A 13,764-nucleotide genomic window follows, 5' to 3' on the forward strand; every position below is an offset into this window, starting at 1 on the left:
GAAACACTGCTTCCTTGTCCCAGCCTCACACAGTGATGCCCAGAGGGTGCAGATGGGAGGGACCAGGGCTGCGTAACAAGCTCCACAGTAGGCTACTTGGACATGGTTTAAATCCCCACTCTGGCACGTATTAGTGGGGTGGCCTTTGGCCAGTACCTTAGCATTTCCAAATCACGTTTTCTCTTATAAAATGAAGAAAATACAATCACCAGGGTGAGTTGTTTTTAGGATTTAAGATTATGATCTATGTGCAATTCATGAATATACATGTTTTCCCTAGGAGCAATGGTTCAGTATTCAGTAATTAAGTATTTGCAGTGACTTATGGAACATAACTACTGCAGAATAAGAATCAACTGTATTATATACTCCTTAGGACTTTCTACCTCTACTTGTTTTAATAAGTAAACTAAGTTTGATAGGCTTTATAGTACTTGCTACACAACAGGTGTTGGCTAAGGACTTCACAGATTTTAAAAATTAATGATTGCTTCCAAGAAAATAAATTAAAAATAGATATATCCTATAATGAAATAAAATGACAATTCTAGACTCCCATTTGGCTGTGGATAGCACTTTCCTTTCCATGGCATGTTGATTTTTTCCTTAATCGTTAGTTCAGAGATTAATGTTATTGAGCATATAATAGCACCATTTATCAGTCATGTTCTTTTCACCAGAAAACATGCTAAGAGCTTTACGTGTACTTTTTCTCATTTAACGCTGGCAGTAATCCAGTAAGGTTGGTACAGGTTAAGCATCCCTAATCAGAAAATCTGAAGCCCTAAATGATCCAAAATTAGAAACTTTTCAAGTATTGACATGGCACCACAGGTGGAAAATTCTACACCTGATCTCCTGTGACAGGTTGTGGTCAAAATCCTTAATACAAAAATAATTGTATAAAATTATTTTTAGGCTATGTATACAAGGTGAATGTGAAATATAAACAAATTGTGCTTAGATTTGGATTTCATCCCAAGATAACTTATTACTAGGTTTTCCAAAAATCTAAACAGATTTGTCCCAAGCATTTCAGATTCTGAACATGTATTATTTTCTCATATGTACAGATGAAAGAACCAAGTTTGGGATGAGTTAAGTGACTTATGTAAGATCAAATAGCTAGTAACCAAGGTTGAAGAGTTGTTTTTTGTTTTGTTTTGGCTCCAGACTGGTTTTAGACCCTACTGAAATCTTGACTGAGCACTGGGGCATGGTAAAGAACAAAAGGCTACAGTTTATATCTACCCTTTATAATGTGTTTTAGTCCCTGGCATTGGAGCTTGACTTACTGGGGTTTTCTGGGTTTGGTTTGGTTTTGGGGTTACTGTTTTAGACCATGTTGTTGTGTTTGGTATTTCCTTAATCCCCCGCACTTGTCCTCGTGCACCCTGATGTGAAGAACTGGATCAAGTATGCGCGCTTTGAAGAGAAGCATGCTTATTTTGCACATGCGCGGAAAGTGTACGAGAGAGCTGTTGAGTTCTTTGGGGATGAGCACATGGATGAACATCTGTACGTCGCCTTTGCCAAGTTTGAGGAAAACCAAAAAGAAGTAAGCAAGCATAGAGGCTTCATTAGAAAAGGTTACACTTCATGTACAGGGAACTAATTTCTAATTTTTCCTATCATTTATCTTTGAATAAAATGTTTTTAAAATATAAATACAATTTTTCACAGAAAGCAGCACACATAGATCACTAAGATGCAGATTGGGAACTGAGTGATTATAGGTCGTATCTAACTATCGTAATTTTGTTATGCTTTGTTTGAAAATTAAGCCTTTTGTGACCAGCAGATGGGATAGTGGTTATGTCACGACTCCCTTGTAGTCGACCGCGGTTCGAGTCCTAGACCCAGCAGCTTCAGACTCATGCCAGGTGCATGTGCATGTGTGCCCAAAATGGAGAAGAGATTGCAGGCTGGCCATCCCTTCTGGGGGTGATTTCTCACTCTCTATCTCTCTGTCTCTATCTCTCCAGCAAGCATATACTAGGGCACTGTAGGAAAAATCTCTTTAAAAATAAAAAAAGGAAGGAAGAAAATGAAGCCTTTAAATATGAATGTCTGTAAAACTGAGAGTCACCAGGCATCCTGATTAAAGAGTTTTCTAGTTAATTAACCTGGTAAAAAGCCCAAAACCCTCAGAAAAGTAAATGGAACTTAGAGTGAAAACAAGAGATGTCCCCCCAAATATGTCAGTTCTTACATGCACACACCCACTCACTATCTATTGATACAAAGATACACACTCATATATGGACATGCATAAGTGTATATGGAAGAAAATCTCTGGTATATACACACAAGTACATATATGTGGAAAATAATCCCTTAAATTAGCTTAAAGAGAATTGAGAGAAGTAAGCTGAGGTCCATTCAAATACAGATCTGGAATAGATCCTGCTTAGGAGTTCAGAGTCTCTTGTTGGGCCAAGCACTGAAGGGTTTTGAGTGAAAGAGTGATCGGATATGACACATTGTACAACAAGCCCCTGGCTAATTTATGGAGCAGGTAGTGAAAGTAGAATCAGGGAGAGACTGGTAGGGAGACTTTTGAAATGGTTCTGGTAAGAAATGGAGCTAGGTTGGCACGGGGAATGGGGAGAAGTGAAGAACTGTGTTAAAGGGATGGAAGTAGTGGGCTTGTTGAAGACGGATGCATGGAGAATGACAAAAGGGGAGGAATGCAGGAATTTGCCCGGTGTTGCTGACATGAGCAAGTGAGTGGCTATAGGTGTTGCTGACTAAGATAGGAAGCATGGGAACACCCAAGGCTTGGGAGGATAGAAAACAAGCTCAGGTTTGGACCTGTGCTGTTCGTGATGTACAGTAGACATCCAACTGGCAGTGTCAGGCAGACGGTATTAATTGTGGCACTCAGAGAAGAATGTCATCCATCCTGGTATCTTCACTGAAACCACCTTTCACAAAAGGGAGAAGAGAGATCTTATTTTAGACATTTTGAGACCTCAAAATCTAACTCTTGCAAATAACGTTTTGTCATAATTACTCTCCAAATTGTGACTAGGATAAGAATGTTGTGTTACAGAAGGTAATCATTCTCTCTGCTTTTAGTTTGAAAGGGTACGCGTGATCTACAAGTATGCCTTGGATAGAATTTCGAAACAAGAAGCCCAAGAACTCTTCAAAAATTACACTATCTTTGAAAAGAAGTTTGGCGACAGGCGAGGTATTGAAGATATCATCGTGAGCAAACGGAGGTTCCAATATGAAGAGGAAGTGAAGGTGAGTCTGGTGTAGGTGGATACTAAGCAGATAACTGAAATGGCTCATCAATACCAGCTAGAATAAAGTGCATAAGCACAAGGCCGGGCTGCCAGGGGTTGCTGTCCCTGATCTGTGCCTTAGAATAATCAGCCTCCTGGTGCCTCGGTTTCAAGGCTGATAGAAGAGGCAAGCTAGCCACACTTGGATTTCCTTAGTCTTGGGCCTACTGTCAGCTCATAGAGCCTAGCAAGTATAGTTGGTTTTGTTTTTAAAAACTATAAATATCTGGGGCCGGCAGGTGGTGTGGTGCTTAAGGATGCTAGACTCCCAAATGGCCGACAGTGGTTCAAGTCCCGGACCTGGTCACATGGCTAACTTTCTTACTTTCCCTCTCTCTGTCCTCTCTCTCATTTAGTCCCTCTCTGGTCAAGTTAAAATAAATGAATAAAAATAATAAAATTAAATAAAGTCATTCCTTAAAATAAAACTGTTAATAGCTGATTGTCTTCCTAGGCTAATCCGCACAATTATGACGCTTGGTTTGATTACTTGCGCTTGGTGGAAAGCGATGCAGAAGCTGAGACTGTGCGGGAAGTTTATGAAAGAGCCATTGCCAATGTCCCACCCATCCAGGAGAAGAGACACTGGAAGCGCTACATCTATCTTTGGATCAACTACGCGCTCTATGAAGAGTTGGAGGCCAAGGTAAGGATGGGCATGCACATCAGCTCTGAGTGGTCTCCTCACGCTCCACTGTGCTCCCCTGCGGTGGGTAGTAACTGGTCTTCACAGTCCTGGAGACAAATTCAGTTTGAAATTCCTTTAGGCCTCTGGGGCCAGCAGGTGGCATGTTGGTTGGGGATGCTGGACTCTCACATGGCCAACTGTGGTTTGAGTCCTGGACCACCTGGTGGCTTGCCTTCTCTCTCTCTCTCTGTCTCTCTCTTTCTCACATTCTCACACTCTGTCCTTCTCTGGTCAAGTTAAAATAAATAAAATGAAATAATTCTTTAAAAAAATTTAAAATTCTTTTAGGCCTCTGTTCAGCCATACAGTGACATTTTCTCTATAACATTTTTAACTGTCTGTGGTTGTTATGGTCACAGATAAGGTGGATTTTTTGTTTGCATTAAACCCTAAGGCACAAATACCACCTGGAACTTGAAAGGGAACGATGAACCAGTCTTTACTATTGCGTACAATTTCCTGGGCTTTCTCTTAGATAGGAATCATGGCTAAGTTGTTCGTTTTTGCTTTTAGCAAAAAAGAAATGGCATTTTGGAAATTGGTCAGATAAAGTTAACAGGAAAATATTCACATTCTGCTGTTGATCTCAGACTCTGAAACATCTTTGTTTGTTTCTGCTATCAGGCAAGAAGCCTTTCTGCAGAGAAGTGCTCAGAGTTTGATAGCTTATATTATTGGTGATTCTTAAACCAAAGTTTGTTGGCCAAATGTAGTTCATACTTTTCATCATAAATGGAATCAGAGTTTAAAAATGGCTACTTGTGAAAGCAAATTTAGTCTTGGGAGCATCCATTTGTTTTAGTATAGAAAGAAGAGTAACTAATACAATTAGTGTTTTTAACAGACTTTACTATTTTGTGAAAATTTTCTCATTCTAATACAGGATCCCGAGAGGACAAGACAGGTGTATCAAGCCTCTTTGGAACTAATTCCTCACAAAAAGGTATTTTTGCCTTAAAATATTCAGTTCCAAACAGATTAAAATCTTCCTTTGTTACTAGTGAATAATACTTACTGTTTGAACATTTCCCAGTGCTAAGCACTAAGGGAAGCATAAATAAGTATGAGATACACTTGGGACCAGCAGGTGGAATAGTGGGCAATGGACTCCCACATGGTTGACCACAGTTTGAGTCCTGGACCTGGTGGCTTGAAATTCACATCAGGTGCACGTAAGTACATGCATGCTCAAAATCCTGAGAGGAAAATGGAAGGGAAGAAATTGTGACGTGGCCGTCCCCTCAGGGGGCAGGTTGCTCACTCACTCTCTGTGTCTCTGGGAAGCCCATCCGCCCAATAGCAAAAGTCTCCCCCTCCCAAAAAAAAAAAGTGAGATATACTTTCTCGGTTCTGAAAACAGCTCACCGTCCGTCTGCTTCAGAGGACAGCCTACCTGGGTTGAGTGGCAGATGAAGAATATAGATGATAAGGTAGAAGTGGGCTAATATGAATACTGAGTGGAAGGAGAAAGGCCTGCAAGCCAAGACATGCCAGGTGTGCGGGAGGCACATACCTAGGCTTGCTGGCCACCGAGTGAGTGAGTGCGTGCACGGATGGACATTTGCCCTGTACAAGAAACAAAGTATGTTTCCTTCTGTAGAGATGCTGGCCGAGGTACCTTCCAGAGGTCCGATCTTCTGCCCGCTCACAAGCATGCCCGCAAAGCAAAGCCTCTCTAAGCAGAGACTGTATAGTGTCATGAAGTACAGTAAAGGCCTAGATTCTCATATGGGTTGGATTTTTTTTCTTTTTTTTTTCCTTTAGCTTTTTTGAAATAAATATAGTCATCTCTGCTTATTTATAAGCAAAACAGGGACCAGCAGGTGGTGTGGTGGTTAAGGCACTGGACACTCCACATGGCTAACCACAGTTCAAGTAACAGACTTGGTAGCTTGATTTCTCACTTTCCCTCCCTCTTCCTACCCCCACCCTATGTGTGTGTCTCTGTGGTCAAAATAAAATAAATGAATGAATAAATATAAATAAATAATATTTTTTAAAAAGAAAATATCTCATAAAATAAATTTTACAGTAAATAAATAAATAAGCAAAACATATCTCACTCTGAAGTTTTAGGCAGATGTAATTGCCTGTGGCCCTTGGTTAATTTAATTTAGCTTCCTGTAAGCTAGATATTTTTTATTTTGTTTTCTAGTTCACATTTGCCAAAATGTGGATTCTGTATGCACGCTTTGAAATAAGACAGAAAAATTTACCATTTGCCAGGAGAGCTCTGGTAAGTAAAGGAAGAATTGAGATGCTTCATTAAGTTTTATGAGAAGGAAGTTAAAATTTTAGTGCTTGCAGTTATACAGTTCCGAATAAAGCAATAGAGATATGCCTTTGTAGCCTGAGACATGTTAGAAAGTGTAAGCTTTGGGGAAAAACACTAGACACAATGTTCAAATTATTATTACCTAGGGCAAATGTACATTCTGTTTTAATACTGGAAACATTATAGCTACCAGTTACTAGATTTTTCCTCAGGCTAAAATTAGTCTGATCTTGTACAAAATTTTTATGTATTAAATGCACCTTCCTCTTAAAAACTATTCTGAAATGTCTCAATAGTACTAAATGTATATTTAAATGCAGTTGTCCTTCATATAAGCTACCCTTGCCCTGGCTATGGGTAACGACAAGGATTTCATTCTTTGATTACCTTTTTGTCTGTAGGAGGTTCTATACATCTGACTTCCATATTCTCTAGATCTTGAGAAACTTTAAAATCCAAAGTAGTCATCCAAACAGTTCTGGAACATTACCTCTTGCAGAACAGGTACTAGTGAGCGTAGGCCTGCAGTCAGCTGAACGAATTAGAGAGGTTTCTTCCTTCAGTCAAGAACCAGTCTGAAGAGTGTGGTACCACAGAGGGAGGACATAGCTCGCTGTCGACTCTACAGGTTCCTCCTCAGCAGAAAACGGCCCCTAGGACAGGTAGGTGGTGGCTCTGTTTAAACTGGACCATTGAGGTATCACCATGACCTAACCATTTTATTTTCCAGGGAACATCCATAGGCAAATGTCCAAAGAACAAGTTATTTAAAGTTTATATAGAATTGGAGCTACAGCTTCGAGAGTTTGACAGATGCCGGAAGCTTTATGAAAAGTTCTTGGAATTTGGACCTGAAAATTGTACTTCCTGGATTAAATTTGCAGAATTAGAGACGATCCTTGGTGATATTGAAAGAGCCCGGGCAATCTACGAATTAGCCATCAGCCAGCCACGCTTAGACATGCCAGAGGTAAGGATCTCAAGTTGAAGTCACACCTAGTTTTCACTCTAGATAGCCATCTAAATGTGTGTGTATTTTACAGTAAAAACATTATTTGACCTAAAATCTCTTCTACTCAGATTAGGATTTTTCTGTGGGATAGAAAGGCAGGCTGCAGGGAACAGCTCTCTAGTTAGACAGCAGGGCACAGTATTTATCCCAGGATGATACCCAGGATGACCTGGCATATAATGAGGTAGATGATGGGCCCTCTTCTTCCCTTTCCCAAACAGGAAAGGCTAAAGGGGATAGGGAAGAGGAGGCCAGACAGGGGAAGAACCAGCAGGCAACCCCGTGTAGAGTAGGGAGACGGAGGGGGGGACTGCAGCCCCATGTTCTGCTAGCAGGCTTTTGTCTGGATTGGGCCAACAAAACGAGGCTCCTTCTAGCCAGGATGTTGCTGCAATTAATTGCTGTCAGTGTCCTGGAAGTCCTGGGCCCGCTTGGGCTGAAGCCACTAGGGGGCACCAAACCACAACAGGACCAATATGGGTCTCAGAACCGCCAAGTTCAGAGTTCACCCACCCTGCGTGTAACAGGTCAGGCCCCACTGACCATCGTAGGGCAGCGCTTCCTGTAGCACTGGATCCATCAGTTCTCCTTAGCGCCTCTGCCTGCCAGTTCCTAGGTGGGCAGGTTCCAGTTTTTTTCAACCTTGTGCTCTGACAAGCTGCTCCGAGCAGGAGGGCAGCTATTCAGTGACTTCTTGTTGAGTTGAACTCAAATAACAAGGAATTTACGGGGCAGGGAAGAATGGACATACTGGCTAATCTGGACTTTTTTCCCTCCCCCGGGGGGAGTTCAGTTGCATATGTCAGGATCGCAAGAGTACCTAGGAAACTCTTGGCAGGTTTCTCAGCTCTCCTTGATAAGGCAAGCATTAGAAAATTCTAAAAACCGAAAACTAAATCTAAGGCCTTTTTCCTATAATCTAGAATTCTGACCACGGATTGGCAGGCTTGTATAACACCACATGCAGTCTGGTTTTTGTTCAGGAAAAGTACCGTATCCCTGGATGGACATTAGAATGAGAGTTCAGCTGTGCTTCGGTCTTTAAATGGGGGTGTTGCATTCTAAATGTCAAGACTGACCTATTTAGTTGTTTTTCTTAGGTGCTTTGGAAATCATATATTGATTTTGAAATTGAGCAGGAAGAGACTGAAAGAACTCGAAATCTTTACCGGCGATTGCTTCAGCGGACACAGCACGTCAAGGTATTCCATGCTTTAGAGGTGATCTTTGATCTTGAGTCAGCAGTCCAGAGGAATATATTTTATTTCTGTATTTTAAGTGTTTTATGTTATATTCTATGGAACACTAGAGATGAACCCATTTTATTCAGGTGTAATAAGCTAGAAATTAGCTCAGTTATTATAGTACTGTCTTCTGAGTAACTTGGCTAATTTGATTTCATAATGCTCTTTTAGGTATGGATAAGTTTTGCTCAATTTGAGTTGTCTTCAGGGAAAGAAGGAAGTTTGGCTAAATGCAGACAAATTTATGAAGAGGCCAACAAAACTATGCGAAACTGTGAAGAAAAGGAAGAGAGACTTATGCTGCTGGAATCTTGGCGAAGCTTCGAAGATGAATTTGGAACAGTATCAGATAAGGAGAGAGTTGATAAACTCATGCCAGAAAAAGTCAAGAAGAGAAGGAAGGTCCAGACTGATGATGGGGTAAGAACTGAGTCCCCAGAGCCTCACCTCCTGTTAAATGAGTACAAATGCATCTTGACTTTGAAATGTGCACACTTAGGTGCATATGTACACTATTAGAATGCTTATTAGGTGTGGACGCGGTGGCGCCCGCCCTATGGCAGGATGCTTATTAGGTGTGTATGTATATTCAATGCACATATACACTATAAGCATGCATATTAGGTATGTATGTATATCAGGTGCCATGTGTACACTCTTAGAATGCGTATTAGGTGCGTATGTGTATCAGGCGCATGTGTACACTCTTAGAATGCATATTAGGTGCATATGTGTATTCGGCGCATATGTACACTGTTGGAATGCATATCAGGTATGTATGTATATCAGGTATGTATGTATATCAGGTGCGTATGTACACTATCAGAATGCATATTAGGTGCATGTGTACACTATTAGAACAGAGACAGTTGTAGTATGTTACAAAACACAGGGCAGCATGTATGGTCCAGCCGGGGGTGAAGAGTGGGAGGGATTTGGCAAAGGCTTCTTGGTGATGAGCGGGTCCAAGAATTACATGACATGTCCTGTGTCGAGGGCATTAAGTGTGGAGGGAAATGAAACAGCTTTCTGATAGGACCACTCTGGGAAAAGCTTTTAGGCCAATAGAAGTTTGGTAGGAATCAGTGAAAGTTTATGTATAAAATAGCATGCCCAGGTTGCTGGCATATTGTACAGGCAGACTCAGAGGCTTAAACTGAAGGAAGAAGGCCTGTCAGGAGGCTGTTTTGGAATGCTAACCAAGTGATAGTGGAAGCTTGAACTAGAGCAGGGCTGGTTAGTACAGTCTTTGGTAAGTGCAATCAGTGACCAGTAGGAGGTGAAGATATGAGGCAGGGAGTCGGAATAGTGCCTTTCGTTACTAGGTAAATATTAAGTAAAAGTCTTCAAAAATTAAAAATCTTAAACCTGAGTTGGAGATGCCTAATATATTAGGTCATCAAGAAAGTCATGTCTTTTTTTTTTTTTTTAATGGAAAATGCACCATGACTTTCCCAGTGACCCTGTATATTCTTGGCTGATTATAGAGAAACTGTGCTTAGATGTTTAGAACTTTTTCTACTAGGTGTTCAGCTGCCCGTGAGCTGCAGTTGCATCGAGGCCAGTGCAGTACTTAGTCATTTCCAGGCTTTTAGATCTAGCCCTAGTTCTTTGTGTAGTAGACTGTGATGATTTGTAAGAAGAAAATAAGTTGAACTCTGAGTTTCCAGTAAAAATTCTCCACTTAAACTAAAACATATTTTGGCCACGTTTGCTTGTTTTTTAATAGTTTTATTTCTGTAGTCTGATGCAGGCTGGGAAGAATACTATGATTACATCTTTCCAGAAGATGCTGCCAACCAACCTAACCTCAAACTCTTGGCCATGGCTAAACTTTGGAAGAAACAGCAACAGGAAAAGGAGGCTGCTGAGCAAGATCCAGATAAGGACACTGATGAGACTGAATCCTGATCGTTTTTTCATATGGATAAATGTTTTATTTTTATAAATTAATAGTTTGGAACTCTTGTGACTTCTGGAAGTTTTTTTATATATTTCATCAGTAAGGAATTGATTGAAATTTTTAACATTTTTTTTTTAATTACTTCTAAAATGCTCTTGGGTTTGGTAGGGGTGGGGAACTTCAAGTCAAAGAATTTTTAATTGCTGGATTTCTTTATCTGACTGAGTCCAAACTTTTCTAATGCTGTCCATTTGGTGCATCAGGAAATGTAATTAAGGTACGGCTTAGTGTCTGTCTTAGGTGGACTTAGAGACTTTCAGTGTGCTTTCTTAGTTTTCAGGTTACATTCTGTTCAGGAGTAGTTTCCTCATGCTTGTTGTCTTCCTTTGGGTATTTTATATATTCATCTGAAATCTGTAACTTTCCATGTCTTCAGAGTCACACATACTTGATTCAATTCCCAGCTCTGCCACTTTGTGGCTACATAACTTAAGCTTTATTTTCAGTTTCCTCACATATAAAATGGGCTAATGCTTTCAGTATTATATTAGAAAAGGAATTAGCCTGGTACATACTAAGTACTTAATAAAGTATTTGTTCCCATCCACCTTAACTATGTTTATTCTTTGTAGAATTGAATATACTTGAATTTAATCTAAAGAGTCTTACCTTCTTGATAGTGTTTCTATTTATAGTTTGGAGGGATGGCCATGCTGTAGTCCCTTTTCCTCCATTCTTCTCTCAGGATCTTGGGCGCACATGCACATGCCCAGCATGTTTTTGTTTTGTTTTGGAGAGGTTTTTTGCTGTAGGGAACGTGCGCTGGCCAGAAAGACAGAGACAGACAGAGAGAGAAAAATCAAGAAATCACCCCCCAGTGGAGGTGGCCATGCCACAATCCCTTCTTCTCCATTCTTCTCTCAGGATCTTGGGCATGCACACACACACGCCCAGCATGAGTTTAAGCCACCGGGTCCGGGACTCGAACCATGGTTGACTACATGGGAGTCCAATGACATAGCCATTACGCCAACTGCTGGTCCCCCCCAGCATGTTTTTCAAGCTGCTGGGTCATCCTCAAACCATGTCGTTGGTCATGTGTGATCCAGTTGCCTTAGCCACTACACCACTGGTTGGCCTGATAGTGCTTTTAAAAACATTATTTGGGGGACCAGGAGGTGGCATGGTGGTTAAAGCACTGGACACTCCCACATGGCCAACCACGGTTCAAGTCCTGGACCTGGTGGCTTGCTTTCTCACTTTCCTACTACCTCCCTTCCTCCCTCCCTCCCTCTCTCTCTTCTCAAATTAAAATGAATAATTAAAAATTAAATAATTATTTAAAAAATTATTTGGAAAATAGTTTACAGTGACCATATTAGCAAGGTGTACCCCAAACTAGTTGAGCCTTTAATAGCTTGTTTACACGTGTGCTATGAAAAATGCCCCATGTTCAAGTTTTAGAAACCCTAAATTAAGGCTTAAATCTTGTTGTGATTCCCTATAACTTAGGCTTCTTAGAGTCTTTGATAGATTGACGCTGTAAGACTCCAGTAGTGATGCCGTCCTATTTTTCCCCAAACTCAGTGGACAGTGGAGTTACTATCTAGAGTACCAGTAAACACCTCTCAGTATGCTACAGTAGAGTGTCTGCTGTAACACATAACACATTAGATCTACCCTTGGTTTAGACCATATGTCAAAAACACCTGTAAGCTATGGGACAGCCAGTGATGTGGTTAAGGCAACTGGATCCATCTGACTGACTTCATAGTTCCAATCCCAGACCCAGTGGCTTGAAAAACATGCTGGGCACATGTGCATGCATGCCCAAAATCCAAAGAGAATGGAGAAGGGATGACATGGCCTTCTCTCCAGGGGGTAGTATCTCTCTCTCTCCATCTCTGGCACATGACCATACCCTATAGCAAAAACTTAACTTTAAAACAAAACCACCACCACCTAAGCTAGAAGCACCTGGGAAAGGTCCTGGATTTACATCCTGGATCCTCTCTGTACATGCCAGAAGCACAGGAAGGCCCAATTGGGGATCCGAGCTAGTTGAGACTGGGGGCAGATTGCCCCATAAAGACCCTGTAAGGGCTGTCTGCCTCTCTCTTAAAGACAAAAAAAAAAAGTAACAGTATGCTAAGTAATGAAACATAAAGCAACACAGGACTGCTGATAGTTTGCTCATATTCTCAACAAGAAATACTGCGTGAACTGATTGATTAGGGATTACTTCCTTTAGCCTGGCCTGTATTTGGCAACCTTTTTTTTCTTGCTTTTAATCATTGCCCAAGGGCTGGAACTTCATGTTTGAAACTTTTTCTCTTCTAAGGATCATTACAGAGCAGATTTATTATTAAATGTACAAATGTATTATTGACCCAAAGGAATAAAAGCTACTCAGTTCTATCTTGAAAATAAGATATGATGCTTGAGGGCAGAAACAAAGACTATTAGAGAAGGCAGTCTATTTTCACTCACTGCTGAGTCACTGGCCCGGTGTCAGCCGCTGGCATACCACATCAGCCGACTTGGGTAGTAAGGTCTGCTGGGCAGTGAGGAAGAGAATTTGTGATTTTAATATCCTTCGGTTAAATCCAAAGAGTCAAGGGGTGAGGTGAAAACTGGTCAAGATGCTAGTGTACGTGCTAATATAATTAGTCTTCCAGGGTTACTTTTTGTTTATATTCCAGGGATGCATAAGGAAAAAGTTGGTGATCATGTCCTAATGACTTGTCTAGTTGTAACAAGGATGTGTAAAAGGCTTGAAGGGAGAACGTACAGGATTGATTTCTTTCCCGCCCTCCACTCCACCAGTCAGTCCTTTCAAATATACACGCTTGGCTCCGCCATGGTGATGCAGATGGCGTTGCTGCTTGGGAGGCTGTGAGCTGTGAGGGAGGCCTACCTAGGTTCGGTTCCAGGCCAAACTGAACATACCAGGTATGATTGCCCGAGCCTGCAGTCCTAGCTCATTGAGAGGCTGGGACAGAAATGTTGAGAGGTTGTGAGACCCTGTCACGAATACCTTTCTGTGTCTCTCCCACTCATAAAAGAGAGGAGGGAGTTTTTAAATCATTGCTTGTGGATTTTTCTTCAGTTACTCTTACTCACTGAATTACTTTCAAGTATTACAGGTGATGAAAGGTGACATGATCTAGTCATATGGCCTTTCTTTAGGAATTAGATTCTGTTCCCTACTTTTTAAAATATCCACATCTTTTTATACTTAGAAAGGCAGAAACAAGCCAAGTATCACTCTGAGAAGCTAAAGATCCAAGGCTAACAGTGAGAAAAGTAACGGGGGTGGGGGTAACAGGGGTGGGGGGGAGGCAACAGG

The 13,764-nt window shown here is 41.1% G+C and overlaps 1 protein-coding gene across 1 annotated transcript in view; it reads left to right on the forward strand.

Moving 5' to 3' along the window:
• Positions 1-11,043, forward strand: part of CRNKL1 (crooked neck pre-mRNA splicing factor 1) — a 15,272-nt gene extending 4,229 nt beyond the window's left edge. The window contains exons 5-13 of the mRNA XM_006163630.3: positions 1,380-1,558; positions 3,082-3,252; positions 3,748-3,939; positions 4,865-4,924; positions 6,137-6,217; positions 6,987-7,226; positions 8,369-8,470; positions 8,684-8,932; positions 10,256-11,043. Of these exons, the coding sequence (XP_006163692.1) occupies positions 1,380-1,558; positions 3,082-3,252; positions 3,748-3,939; positions 4,865-4,924; positions 6,137-6,217; positions 6,987-7,226; positions 8,369-8,470; positions 8,684-8,932; positions 10,256-10,423 (1,442 nt within the window). The 3' untranslated portion in view covers positions 10,424-11,043. The remainder of the gene's footprint in view (positions 1-1,379; positions 1,559-3,081; positions 3,253-3,747; positions 3,940-4,864; positions 4,925-6,136; positions 6,218-6,986; positions 7,227-8,368; positions 8,471-8,683; positions 8,933-10,255) is intronic.
• The last annotated feature ends 2,721 nt before the right edge of the window (positions 11,044-13,764 follow it).

This window comes from Tupaia chinensis, unplaced genomic scaffold (assembly GCF_000334495.1).
Source record: "Tupaia chinensis unplaced genomic scaffold, TupChi_1.0 Scaffold142716_1, whole genome shotgun sequence".
NCBI lineage: Eukaryota > Metazoa > Chordata > Mammalia > Scandentia > Tupaiidae > Tupaia > Tupaia belangeri.